This window comes from Melanerpes formicivorus, unplaced genomic scaffold (assembly GCF_026170545.1).
Source record: "Melanerpes formicivorus ecotype bairdi unplaced genomic scaffold, bMelFor1.0.p_v2 SCAF_1, whole genome shotgun sequence".
Classification (NCBI taxonomy): domain Eukaryota; kingdom Metazoa; phylum Chordata; class Aves; order Piciformes; family Picidae; genus Melanerpes; species Melanerpes formicivorus.
The window spans coordinates 58033794-58049027 of NW_027142353.1; the positions used below are offsets into that span (position 1 = coordinate 58033794).

Below are 15234 nucleotides of genomic sequence, written 5' to 3' on the forward strand. Positions count from 1 at the left end.
ATGTATCTAAAAGATTCCCTTCCCAGCTGTTGCTCTAACTGTAAAGCAACCTAAGAACAAAAATCTCTTGGATTATTACAAATGCAGTTCAGTTCTGTAGAACTGATTATTAAAACCTCACATGGGAAGACACTAATTCCTCCATTCCTCACCAAAATGGAAGCCTAATGATCAGGGGAAAATCAAGTATCAAACAAAAAAGGAAGAACCTGCACAAGCTCAAAAGAGGAAATGAGACTATAGACAAATACTGTGCAAACAGCAAGGCAAGCTGTGATTATGAAACAAATTTCCACTAACATCTGGGCATCTAAGGAAACCTATTTCCAGATCTCAGGGGATTGAAAAAGGATCCTATTTGTAGAGATTGGCATGTGCACAGTCACCCCAACTATATGTCAACTCATCCACAAGTTGCAGCTGTCATCTGTTACAATACAGCAAACTGGCACTTTCTAATGTTAACAAGAACAGAAATGATAGTAAGGAAATTAAAGAACCAAGTCAAGATGCCCATTCTCTAATGTTTGGCAAGCAAAGCATTTACAAACCAACCCTTCATGGCCTTCAATTAGCAGCTCCTAAATGTAAGCATAAGCTTTGAGAACAGAATCTCACTGCTCCACATTCTTCATGTCCAACTTCCTGCATGGATTTTACACAGGGTCCAAATGGGAGGGAGAGGAAACTGAATTCCTTTCATTAGGCCAAATCCACACCGTGTCATGCAGTGCAGCAAAAGATTGATTTCAGAAGGATTTGTACTTGGGGACTTTTCCCTGAGAAGAATAAAGAGATGTATTTTCTTACTTCAGTTAGTCAGGAAATGCCTGGGTAGCTGGAATTGTTTAGCCTGGAGAAGAGGAGGCCCAGAGGAGACCTTATTGCTGTCTTGAACTACCTGAAGGGAGGTTGTAGCCAGGAGGGGGTTGTTCTCCCAGGCAACCAGAACCAGAACAAGGGGACACAGCCTCAAGCTGCACCAGGGGAGGTTTAGGCTGGATGTTAGGAAGAAGTTCTTCACAGAAAGAGTGATTGGCCATTGGCCACAGAAAGAGTGATTGGAATGGGCTGCCCAGGGAGGTGGTGGAGTCACCAACCCTGGAGATGTCCAAAAAGGGATTGGACATGGCACTTGAAGCCATGGTATAGTAGCCATGAGGTCTTGGGTGACAGGTTGGACTCGATGATCTTTGAGGTCTTTTCCAGCTTTATTGATTCTATGATCTCCCCTCATCTTCTTTCTCTGTTAACATCAGGCCTTTTTGAATTTTTCTCATGGTTTCTGGACCCTTTCTAATACATCCTTTCTAATCTAAGTAGGACCAGAACAGCACACAGTTCCACAACTACACTGACGCTCCCTGGATTTACACCTCCCAGACAAAAACATAAAAAGGAAACAAAAAAAATCCTGACAAACAAACAAGGCATCAGGTGAGTCCATGTTAGTGCCAGCACAGGTTAGATGACCATTTGTATATAAAAAAATTCTAATCCAGAAAAGGTTTCCTGGGTCCAGCTTCTCTTTGCAAAATAAATATTAGCAAAGAAGGACACGTGAGTATCCTGGGAAACACAGTCAAAAAAACACAAAGGGTTTTTGGGAAAAAACTGTTTTAAAAATCAGTAAATGCTAGAAATAAGGATGATAGCAACAGTTCAGCTCAAAGTTCATCTGTGTTTGCTGATTGTCAAAGGATTTTTGGTCCATTTGTCTAACAGATGACATTCAGACCATAGGCAAATTAAAACACTTAATAGCTGGAAAATGTTTCACTTTCTTCCACTCCTTACTACACACCAAGCAAACTGAGGATCTGGCTCAAGTGGAAGTGCAGGCAAGTAGACAGGGAGAAATAGATTCATCTCTCCTGGTCTGCATCACTATTTTTATACAGCAAAAGACAAGCACTGACAACTTCAATTCTGGCTTCTCCCAGCTTATGAGTAATTAGGTTTGAGCCTTTACTGATGCTCCTTTACTAAAAGGTTTCTTATGTGTAAAGAGCAATAGAAACTCAATCTCTTCCAGTTCTCCTACAGTATAAGGAAGAGACTGGGAAAAAAATCAGCATTTATCCAGCAGCACTGGAACCACCCAGCCCAGCAAAACATAACCAGTATGCATTTATTTGAAAGAATGTCATGAAAACAAGAGACATGACAGAAAGAACAAAATCAAGCGAACAAAAACACACACATAAAATAGACTAAGCACAGCTCCTACAGCTTTGCTCCCAGGTGATGCTGTTACCTATCTTCCTGCTGCTCCCCACTGCTTCTAGTCTTAGTCTCCACAAGGCAGAAAGTAACCAAATAGAAACAGTAGCAACTTGAATTATCTCCTTCTGAGATAACAGAAAAGGAGATGAGGAAACACCAGGAAATAAGAAACCCCAAAATCCCCCCCCCCCAAAAAAAACAGAGGAAAACCAAACCAACCAAACAAATCAATAAATCTCAAACAAAAAAGCATATGAACAACCAAACAACAATAGCAACCAAACAATAATACTAACCAAACAACAATACCAACCAAACAACAATACTAACCAAACAACAATACTAACCAAACAACAATACTAACCAAACAACAGTATCAACAAAGCCAACATCAAAACCACAAAGCAAAACAAAACAAAAGGGAAAGGAAACATTAAATGAGGCTGGAGGGAGAACATTGTGCATTGCCTTAAGGAAAAGAAACCTTGGGGGAGAGCTGGAGCCAACCAAGGAAGATGCACCTCCAAACAGCTGGTAGAGCTCCATTTTGGGGATGCAAGGGGCTTTACCAGACTTCCCATGCAGTCTGCTAAATAATCATACATGTCAGGTACTAGTTTGGCATTTCCTAAACTGGTTTATAAATGCAGATGATAGTGCTAAAGAAGAGAAAACCTAACACTGCATGCTCTGGTAACACATGGGACACTGCAGTACTCCTGGCTATCTGGCAAAGAAGGATGCTGACAAAATCTTTTAAAACTCTCTGTAAAAAAAGAACCAAAATAATTAGAAACACACATTGAGATGAGTCATTAAGAGCATTTTCATTTTCTTTTAATGCTCACACAGAATACACCACAAAGCAGCTGGAATCCTGGTGACTATATGACCCCAGAGTATCCTGAAAAAAAACCCCAGCCATCAGAAGAATTTTTAAATGTTGGCAAGTGCAGCATTATCAACCAGAATGCAGATAATGGTTTTCTGATTGCACAAATCAATTTTCATCACTAGTAGCAATTACAGCTGCTGACATTAGCTACAGCAGACTACATACCATACTGCAAGCAATGCATTCCAAGAATGTAAACAGGGAGGATACAGAGAAAACAGAGCTGCTTAATTTAAAACTAATGATGATTCCTTACTGCTTGAGGATGCCAGTATCATCAAAACACATCTGAAAGATTACCCCTGCTCATCAGCCAATTAACTCATTCCTAAGAAGTCCATACCTGAGATATGCAGCCAAATAGAGTTGCTGAGTCTGAAGTCTGTAATCTAAGAAAGTTTCAAACACATATGGAAAGCTGGGAAGCAGCTCAGAGTAATACCAGAACAAATCAAGATGCATAATAAACAAGTTTGAATAGTCTGATACAACTTACTTGTGAAATGCAATCACCTGTATAATATTTGTACAGACAAGAATGCTTTTCACAGCATTACAGGAAAAGACCTAGCAATCCAGAAAGAACTTCCTAAAGAAAAGGTCTGTGTGAAAGCTGCTGCACACCTTAGATCATTACTTCTGCATTGTTTGTGGTTTCCCACACCTTCAGGACTGAGGGTTAAGATCTCCTAAAGTTGAGTTCCAGGCAAATCTACTGTATTGTGATGGTTAAGGCATCAAAGGACTGTGGTGAGGCAAAGAGAACAAGAACATCACACTAACAAGCAGTAACTTACTGCCCAAAACATATATGGAATATAGCAAATGAGCTTCACAAAACAGCTTTAAATTTTGTGCTTTAGAGGGAGAGACTGGTTATTAGACACTATAGTAGTGTCTAATAATAGATCAATAAATGAAGTATCATTACAATTAACTTCCTGTAGTGGTCTGTTTACAAAGTCTGTTTACAACATATAAATGATGCATTGGAACATTAAAACAGCTCCCCTTCCCCTCCCCTCTTCCCCCTGGAATTTTATGGTTGCTTGGTTGTTTTTTGTTTGTGTTTTGGTTTGTTTTGTTTTCATTTGGGTTGTTTCCTTTGTTTGTTTTCTCTTCTTTTCATGCTAGTGGATGTGCTCCTCCAGCACTGTCCACTGCCATTTATTCCTTAGCCAGAGTCAGCCCGGAGCAAAGTGATCACTTCTGCTCTGCTCAGACCAGGACTGCTGCAGAGGGCACTCAATCAGTGAAGAAACTGAAAAAGGCATTTTGCAAGCCAAGAAGAAAAGATGTTGCTTCTGTACACAGACCCAAAAAGCTGAATTGCTCAGGGTAGACCTCATTGCTCTCTACAACTACCTGAAAGGTGGTTGTAGCCAGGAAGGAGTTGGTCTCTTCTCTTTAGCAACCCAGCACCAGAACAAGAGGACACAGTCTCAAGCTGCACCAGGGGAAGTTTAGGCTCGAGGTGAGGAGAAAGTTCTTCACCGAGAGAGTTGTTAGCCATTGGTATGGGTTGCCCAGGGAGGTGGTGAAGTCACCATCCCTGGAGCTGTTCAAGAGGAGATTGGACGTGGCACTTGGTGCCATGGTCTAGTCATGAAGTCTGTGGTGACAGGTTGGACTCGATGATCTTTGAGGTCTCTTCCAACCTTGGTGATACTGTGATACTGTGATAAAAGTCAACTGCTGTGGCAGTTTAAATGGTCAGTCTGATAAATATATTAAAACTGCTCAGTGTGCTGGTGGCTACAATGAAAAGGCTCACAGAAGCATGCAGAACTGGCAAATCAACCAGTAGGAATCCTCCCCTGTTACTTGTTCAGGGTTACAACACAGAGATTTTGGGTTAAACATACAGATTTTTAAATGCAGTAAAGGCAGTATTTACTACAGGCTTTACTTAAAGCAGCTGAAGTGTTATATTAACTGGAATCATCAACATGTTATTTTCAATGAGCAAAATACAAGCAACATTTCCATTCAGGCACGGAGTACTCATTTGAATGTATCCACAATATTTATATTGTAGAACATATTGATTTTTAAACTATTTCAGACTGTAAGTTGGTTTAGAGTCAGCAAATTCTTTATTTTCAATGTAACAACTTGAACCTGAAATCATGATTCTGCCTTAAGAAACCTGCTTGAAATTCCTGTATTGGTAGATTAAAGTGCTGGTATTCCAAATGACTGTTTATCCACAAAGCTTCTCAAGGAAATTCAAAACAATGCAAACACAAACTTGTAATGAATAAATAAAGACACTCAAAAGCTTTTTGGGTCTGTGTACAGAAGGCAAAAATCTAACAGACCAGAACTACTTTTAACCCAAGGTTAATTAAATTGTTCTAAGTAAGAAGTTTGACTGAATAGAGAGGATCTAATTCACATGGTGATTTCAGTTGTAAGCTCCATACATGAGAGAGAGTAGAAAACTTTGCAGCTGAACAGAAGCATCACTACTTCATTTTTTTACTGTTCTTTGTGGTTTGCAGAATCAAGAATAAACACTGGTGAAGAAAATGTCAAGTCTTTTGCAACTATCAAGCAGCAGTGACAAGATGTTGTCTGTCCTGAGACTGTTACCAGGACAACATAATGCTCTCACGAGATCTTCCATGAACAAAATAAACTCTTCAATCTCCACACCTAGACAACCAGAGGGATCTAGGCCTGCAACCCTGTCCCAGCTCCAGAAATGACAGGGACATAAAGCAATGGCTCGTCAACACCATCCATAAGAGGATCTTAAGAGCTGATCCAGAACAAAAGCACCTTCACGATTAACCATCAATATACAGCAAATCCCATGGGATTTTCCTAAGAACACTTAGTGATAAACTGATCAAAGGGATTTGGGAACATGTCTTCACTCCTGTAAACCACTCTCCACATTGAAATTACTGTCCACATGCATACAGCATCTGGAGCCTCCAGCCTAAACACCGTATCACGGGCTAGATCTCAAGGAAAAGGAAATTCAAGGCAGAAGCAGAGCTGGGGAAGTTCAGGCTGGATTTTAGGAAGAAGTTCTTCATAGAAAGAGTGATTTGCCATTGGAATGGGCTGCCCAGGGAGACAGTGGAGTCACCATCACTGGAGGTGTTTAGGAGTAGACTGGATGAGGCACTTGGTGCCATGGTTTAGTTGATAAGATGATGTTGGGTGATAGGTTGGACTTGATGATCTCAAAGGTTTTTTCCAACCTGGTTAATTCTATCCTATCCTATCCTATCCTATCCTATCCTATCCTATCCTATCCTATCCTATCCTATCCTATCCTATCCTATCCTATCCTATCCTATCCTATCCTATCCTATCCTGCCACCTGGTAATGGTAGTCTGTTCCAGCAGCCACAGGAACAATACACAGCAGATACAGAAGTTTCCTCCTATCTTAAAGATTGTATTTCTCCCAGAGGACTGGATTATTAGCAATAGCTACCCAAGAGATCTGCCTCTGTCCCTCTCTTCTTTGAATTTTGTCACAAGGTACAAAGATTTTTTTGAGCTCTATTCAGCAAGCATATCCCAAATCCCATGGAGGGCACTGGAGATCAAAAGACAACAGTGTTTTAATGTATTTTTCTGGTTAAAATCTCAGCAGAACATAAGTGCAAGGTGCAGAAACCACAGGCTATGTTGAGGATTATCCCTTGCAGTGATGCAATACAGGCAGCTATCAATGCTTGAATCTGTCATATCTTAAGCACATGCATCCTGCTCACCCCAGTGTATTTTTGTAGATATGCTCACATAAATCCCTTCAGAACAGGGTAGCAAGATTCCCAACTTCATTTTGACTCTGTGAAAAGCATATCAAGTATACATTTTGTAAAATATGTAAAATTTAATACACAAGTACTAATTCCTTTGAGAATAAATGTATGTTGAAGAGAGAGCAGAGAAAAAAATACAGCATACTTGCTGTCTTCCTGTTGCTGTTGATTTTTAATGCTCTACAATTACTCAACAAGAAATCACTGATAGGAAAAAGTGCCTCTGACAACTGACTGCTAGGATATCTCTCAGGTCAGTTTTCCCCTATCCTCAACTTTATTCTAATGATTTGTCCATCTCATTTTTTTTTTAAACCAGAAAAATTCTCTCAAGGCCTGAAGCTGGGTTTCCCTAGGTTTTCAGGAGGCTACATTTTCCTTAAAGCCCTTGGATAGACAGCCTCTAGTCTGATAGCCAGCACTATTTCAGGTTTTCCTGTTTTGCTTGGACACCAGCAGGGAATAACTGTATAGGATGCAATGTCTGAATTGATGCACAAAATTGTAATGAGCAAGTTTTACCTTCTGGTACTGCTTACAGATGCTGACCAAGCCATTTCTTGTGGATACTGATTTTTTTTTTCAAAGACTAGATATCATTTCTCAGAAGATGTTGGGAGCTGATAGCTAAGGATCACAAAGCACATCAGTATCACAGTATCACCAAGGTTGGAAGAGACCTCGAGGATCATTGAGTCCAACCTGTCAACACAGACCTCATGACTAGACCATGGCACCAAGTGCCACGTCCAATCTCCTCTTCAACACCTCCAGGATGGTGACTCCACCACCTCCCTGGGCAGCACATTCCAATGATTAATGACTCTCTCGGTGAAGAACTTTCTCCTCACCTCAAGCCTAAACTTCCCCTGGCACAGCTTGAGACTGTGTCCCCTTGTTCTGGTGCTGGTTGCCTGGGAGAAGAGACCAACCCCTTTCTGGCTACAACCACCTTTCAGGTAGTTGTAGAGGGCAATGAGGTCACCCCTGAGCCTCCTCTTCTCCAGGCTAAACAATCCCAGCTCCCTCAGCCTCTCCTCATAGGGCTTGTACTCAAGGCCTCTCACCAGCCTTGTTGCCTTGTGCTGGGGCAAAAAGCAGTACCTTGTCCTGATTCCACTCTGCTCCCTGACCTTGACCCAGAAACTTTTTCAGCTGCTCCTGGGTAATGCCTTTCCTGTAATTTTTTTTTTAAAGAAACCAAACCCTTCCTCACCTCATAATTCTTACCACATCAATACTGCTGTAAGGCATCGGGAGAGCAAAACACTGAAACTGCTATTCAAGAAATATGGTCCCATTTAGCTTCACTAATGCTAACAGCTGCCTGCAGAGCACAGACCTTTAAATAATGGTTGAAATCTAGTATAAAAGCTCTTTGTGTTTACTAAGAAATTAGTATGTAATGGAGTACTAGAAGTACAAGAGCAAAGTCAAGAGCAGAGCGCTGCACAGTCGTGATGGGTTCATGCCCATCCTGAAAGCAGGGGGGCATGTGAGGGCATTGCTCTCCCTGGAGGGGGTTTTCCCCTTGGGAAACTGAGTCTGTTCCACTCCCCCTCCCTGTCCAGCAAGCCTATAAAAAGGAGGACACTGCAGCCATTAGAGCTTTTGGGCCCTGCCTCTGCCTGGATGGGGACTGCTGCTGGCTCCTTGCTTCTCTGCCACGTGGTCAGGCCTGATTCTTCTCCCTGCTACATCCACACCTCTGCAAAGGACTGGTTTTGTATTCATATTTTTTCCCCATCGTTCCTGTTACTGTTATATATCTATATATCTATAGACATATAGATATATAGACATATAGATATATAGTTTAAAGAAAATTCTTTACCTCTCTACTTCCAAGCCAACTCCAAATTATTTCTTGGTGGATTTGCTCCCGTCCTTTCTTTTCCTCTCTATTGGGAAAGAGGAGGGGGGAGCAGGGGAGGGACTCTCAGCCTTGCCCCCATCTGAGCTCTTAAATCCCAGTTAAGGCTCAAACCACCACAACAGCACAGGGATGTCCTGCTTGAGGCCAGGGGCTGGATTCACCAAGTAACACCCAGCTACTCTCTCAGAGCAGCTGCCCATGTTGCTGCTGCTTCTGCACAATGCTTTATTTCTTGGTCAAAAGACAAAAAGAAAAAGCTGTCTGACTTTCTCTAGACTATCTTCAAGCCAAGAATATCAAAATTTGTTTGAGAGGATGACTGCAATTTTACCAGTACTGAGAGAGGACAAAACATTTGGTTTTTTTCATCTTAAAACACTGCATTTGTAAATATCTCAAATTCTCCCAAAATGGGAGACAAATATCTGATGAGGAAAAAAAATCCCCCCAAAACTAAGTTTCCAGCTTTTCTTCAAAAGGAACATAAGAGAGAACCTCCTTCATGTGACTTCACAGCCTTTTGTACTAAAATTTAATTAATGGGCATAAATTGCAAGAAATACTTTCTCCAAAGCATCCCTTAGGAGCCCTCACTTATCATAGTATCATAGTATCATAGTATCATTCAGGGTTGGAAGGGACCACAAGGATCATCTAGTTCCAACCCCCCTGCCATGGGCAGGGACACCCCACACTACATCAGGCTGGCCAGAGCCTCAGCCAGCCTGCTCTTAAACACCTCCAGGGATGGGGCCTCAACCACCTCCCTGGACAACACATTCCAGGGTTTCACCACTCTCATGGTGAAGAACTTCCTCCTCACATCTAGCCTGAATCTCCCCACCTCCAGCTTCATTCCATTCCCCCTAGTCCTATCACTACCTGAGATCCCGAGCAGTCCCTACACAGCCTTCCTGTAGGCCCCCTTCAGATACTGGAAGGCCACAATTAGGTCACCTCAGAGCCTTCTCTTCTCCAGACTGAACAGTCCCAACTCCTTCAGTCTGTCCTCATAGGAGAGGTGCTCCAGCCCTCTGATCATCCTTGTGGCCCTTCTCTGGACATGCTCCAGCACCTCCACATCCCTCTTGTAATAGGGGCTCCAGAACTGGACACAGTACTCCAGATGGGGTCTCACCAGGGCTGAGTAGAGGGGGAGGATCATCTCCCTCGACCTGCTGGCCACACTTCTCCTGATACAGCCCAGGATCTGATTGGCTTTGCGGGCTGCAAGTGCACACTGAGAGCTCATGTTGAGCTTCTTGTCCACCAGCACCCCCAAGTCTCTTCTTACTCAGTTTACTTACTGCATGGGGATTTATCCAAGGTGGAGTCTATAACACTGCAAATACCTACTCATCTATTCCCCTGCTCAAGCACATTCAGCAGAGCATGCCAGAATTCCATGTGCAGGAAGGCTGCCCTATCTCAGTGCAGCAAAGGCTGGGTGAAACCTTTCCTGCAGTTGTTCCTGTGACACCAGAAGAAAAACCAAGGGGCTCTTTTCCCCTGTGATCTCTCCTTTTTGATGGCTTATACAAACAACTGCACTCATGCAAGGCATTTAAACTTTCAAATGGAAGATAAAACCAAAACAGACAATATCCCCCAACTTAAAATAGAGACAGACCTCCTGAAAAGCATAGAGGAATGTAAAACTGATGGAAAGCTGTTACTAAAAAGGGAAGGGCACCAGTTAAAAAATTATAGGTAGAATAAATGTGAAAAAAACCCCAAAACAAACCAAAATCAAGAAGACAAGATTCCTGGCATAGGAAATGGATGAACATGTACAGGACAGACAAATCCAAAAACTAAGAATATCACCAACCAAGAATCTAAAATCAGATTAAGACTAAGGTTAAATCCCACAAATGTATGGTTTAAAGGGTGAAAATAAATAAACTGTAAACCACAAAAGTTTTAGTTCCCTTTTCATTTTGGAATAAAAACCAGCATACATTAAGAATAAAAGGCCAGGCCCTGTCCAGTCAAGCAACCAGGCATGGACAACAAAAGGAAAAGAATTATATTGAAGTAGAGATGCATAAATTGTAACTGATGGAAAGCAGCTCTGTGGAAGAAAAAAAACATCTGAGTCCTGGTGGACAATAGGACAATCACGAGCCAGCGAAGCCCAATGGTATCCTGGGACGCATCAAGTAGAGTGTGATCAGGAGGTTGAAGAAGATTCTCTTCCCCCTCTACTCTGCCTTGGTGAGGCCTTACCTGGAGTACTGTGTCCAGTTTTGGGCTCCCCAGTTAAAGAAGGACTAGGAACTGCTTGAGAGCGTGCAGCAGAGAGCTACAAAGATGGCATGGAGACTAGAACATCTCTCTTGTGAAGAAAGGCTGAGGGACTTGGGGCTTAAGTCTTAGCAGGGATCTTAACAATGCTTATAAATATTTTAAGGTTGAGTGTCAGGAGGATGTGGCCAACACTTTTTCAGTGTTGCCCAGTGACATGACAAGGGGTAACAAGCACAAGCTTGAAAACAGGAAGTTCCATCTAAACATGAGGAGGAACTCTTTTCTATTGAGGGTGATGGAGCACTGGAACAGGCTGCCCAGAGATGTGGTGGAGTCTCCACCTCTGAAGTCATTCCATAGCCTCCTGGATGCCATTCTGTGCAACCTGCTCTAGGTGAACCTGCTCTGGAGGGGGAGTTGAACTAGATGATCTCTAGAGGCGCCTTCGAGCCCCTATCATTCTGTGATTCTGCCATGAATTATTACTTAGTGCCTAGAATGGGAAAGTAAATTTCCATTCTGGAATACTAGTGAAAAATAAGAAACTCTGTAACCCAAGGAGTTTAGAATGTAGGAGAGATGCAGTTAATAAAACAAAACAAATAAGGGGATTAGTGCAAATAGACATGGAACAATGAATTATGACCACAGCTGCTTTTAAATTACTAACTGCCTATAATTGTTGATCTAATCCTTTTCTCCAGCTGTGAGACTATATAAATATAGCTAAAAATTACTTTTCTACTTTTTTGGTTATCCTTATTGCTTTCTCTTATAAGAAAATGCTATTAATTGCAAAATGAGTTGTGTATGGCAGAGTAAATGGGTCACAAGCCATATTCTGAAAGCACAAGTGAAAATGCAAAGATTTTTGAACTCCTGATTTAGGCAACATGTATTTTCTAAACTAGTTTCTGTTTCAATAGTTTCTGTGTTTACTGTTTCCATATTTTTTTTTTCTCTACCCTGAGTATCTCCTAGGAGCTGCTTGAGTCAAATCCCACATAGCCTATGGAGAACTTCAGCTATCGTGGCATCATCTCTAAGATACTGTGAAGTAGAGAATTCTTCAGACTCCCAGCAGACAGAAACTGCTACCTTAGTCTACCATCTGCTACTCCCTTCCACTTCCAGGTGTGAATGGCCTGGGTCCAAGCTGGCAACCTCTCTTAGCAGAAGCATTTTCCCTTAAATGAGCCCCACTGAAAATGACAGGACTCAGCTGCATACAGTACTGACAAAACCAGCCTCTAAATGAGAAAAAGCCCAACATTTTTCACTAAGGAGACATGTCAGCTCCTGAGACTTGCACCTTCTTGCAGAAAGTGAGCTAAGCACTTCATGAATAAAATTAATAACACTAATAAAATAGCAGGCTTGCACAGCTGGTACTCTCACAGAAATCCTATGCCAATCTCACACTAGATCAGGGCTAGCAAGCCAGCCTTCCAAGTACAAGTGATGTGCAGGAGAGAGGCAACCTTAGAGAGGGTTACCTTAGTTTTGAGGGTGAGGCTCAGCATTTAATCAATACTGCCCCCATGGATACACACAACCCTCACACAGATCACTCTTCAATAGAGATCAACTTCATTAATTTTCCAACAGATCCATTTGTTTGACAAAGAATAGGATAGGAGAAGTACATCAGCAAACACATTCTTTTGAAAGCAATGAGTTTATTTCTCCAGCTTCTGAGTAACATGACTTTGGGATGGGCTTTTATTATTCCATAAAGAGAGCCAAAATTAACAAGCAGCATTTAGGAATGTGATGCAGCTTGATTTGATCAATGTTTTCTCCCTTTATTAAGATGCCCATTAATCATTCATTCCATAATTATTTTTCTAAAATGCTTGCTCAATACATTAAAAACTATGCACTCAATTACATTCAGAAAATTTCTATTGCTTGATGGGGAGTCATGATGCCAACAGCTCTCATAGCTTTCCATCTCTGAAGACAGAGTCATACTTAATACTTAGCATAAGTAGGCTTCTCATCTCAAAACTGTAATTATTTTCCACTTCAGAACTACAGAACGAAGCATCTTCCTACACTCAAGCCTCCCAGCACATAGCCAGCTTGCAAAAATCAGACAAGGAGCAAAATTCAAACAAATCAGTTTTCTCCAGGGAGAAAGTTATTTGCTAATTGCCAAGAACAAACCATAACTCTTCATGTGAAGGGCAAGGAGATGCAGAGTTAGAAATGACACACATTACCCTGCCCATATCCTGGAAAAATGTTTCAGCTGAATGAAATCTCATTTTATTTACAAACCAAGCAGTATGAAACACTAGACAGCCTCTAGGAAATTGGCAATGTGCTTATAAAGAAAAGGATATCAAAGGTTTTATTTGTGGAATTGAGCAAGAGGAATAAACTTCAATGTAAATACTTGCTGTTCAAAACAAAAAAGGTTCATAAGGAACAAGTTTAAATGAGATTTGACCAGAAAATCCTGGTCAACTGCCAGGAAGTCATAAACATGATGATGTATTCAGAGGAAAAAAAAAATGGCATCAGCACTGCAGCTGAAATTGCAACCCTCTTGATAGACAAAATAAAGAGGCTGCAATTCCCAAAGGTTTATGTATGTATACACACACACACACACACACATACACACACACACACGTTCATGCTTTCTCAGTATCCTTCCATGGTAAGTCATTACAAACACATCAGAGCAAACAAGTAGGAAAAGGCAAGCCAACAGAAAGTGCCTTTATAGAGTCACTAGGCACAACACTGCTTAAAAGTAACTTTAAAAACCAGTTTCAAACCCACAACCAGCAGCTTGAGTACAACAACAAAACTCCTTACCTGTGCGTTCTTATTCCTGGCTTCTCTCCTTGCTGCTTTTTCTTTCAGTCTTTTCTCCTAAAACAAAAAAAAAAAAAGAGGCACAATTTTAAAGCAAACTCCTGGCTTGTTGGTTTTGGTTTGTTCATTTTCATTTTCATAGAATAGAATAGAATAGAATAGAATAGACCAGACCAGACCAGACCAGACCAGGTTGGAAGAGACCTTCAAGATCATTGTGTCCAACCTATCATCCAACACCACCTAATCAACTAAACCATGCAACCAAGCACCCTGTCAAGTCTCCTCCTGAACACCTCCAGTGATGGTGACTCCATCACCTCCCTGAGCAGTCCATTCCAATGGGCAGTCACTCTCTCTGTGTAAAACTTCGTCCTGACCTCCAGCCTGAACTTCCCCTGGCGCAGCCTGAGACTGTGTCCTCTTGTTCTGGTGCTGGCTGCCTGGGAGAAGAGACCAACCTCTGCCTGTTTACAACCTCCCTTCAGGTAGTTGTAGACAGCAATAAGGTCACCCCTGAGTCTCCTCTTCTCCAGGCTAAGCTGCCCCAGCTCCTTCAGTCTCTTCTCATAGGGCTTGTGTTCCAAGCCCCTCACCAACTTTGTTGCCCTTCTCTGGACTCGTTCCAGCAAGTCAACATCCTTCCTAAACTGAGGGGCCCAGAACTGGACACAGTACTCCAGGTGTGGCCTAACCAGTGCAGTGTACAGGGGCAGAATGACCTCCCTGCTCCTGCTGGCCACACTGTTCCTGATGCAGGCCAGGATGCCATTGGCCCTCCTGGCCGCCTGGACACACTGCAGGCTCATGTTCAGCCTACCATCAACCAGTACCCCCAGGTCCCTCTCTGCCTGGCTGCTCTCCAGCCACTTTGACCCCAGCCTGTAGCACTGCATGGGGTTGTTGTGGCCGATGTGCAGAACCCGGCACTTGGATGTGTTCAATCTCATGCCGTTGGACTCTGCCCATCTGTCCAGCCTGTCAAGGTCTCTCTGCAAAGCCTCTCTACCCTCTAGCAGATCAACTCCTGTCCCCAGCTTGGTGTCATCAGCAAATTTACTGATGATAGACTCAATGCCCTCATCCAGATCGTAATATTTTAAGTTGAGCTGGGGTTGATCCACCTAGATAGTTTTAATGGACATATGCTATACTGGTGGTATTCACTCTATGAGTTACTGATGAAAGAGGGTAAATAAAGTATCTGACTGATACATTATTCATTCTTCTCGCTTTTGAAGGAAATAAAAAATATGGCAACAGTGATTCAAACTCACATTTTCTCTTCACCAAGGCCTGTTATTCTTAAAGGAACGATGCTGGTTTTTGGACAACATTGGTGTTTGTTTCTAAAACAACACAGTTAAAAT

The 15234-nt window shown here is 42.1% G+C and overlaps 1 protein-coding gene across 1 annotated transcript in view; it reads right to left on the bottom strand.

The window, feature by feature from the left end:
- DDX10 (DEAD-box helicase 10) overlaps positions 1 to 15234 on the bottom strand; it is a 211764-nt gene that overhangs the window by 53788 nt on the left and 142742 nt on the right. The window contains exon 16 of the mRNA XM_068144608.1: positions 13865 to 13921. Within this exon, the coding sequence (XP_068000709.1) occupies positions 13865 to 13921 (57 nt within the window). The remainder of the gene's footprint in view (positions 1 to 13864; positions 13922 to 15234) is intronic.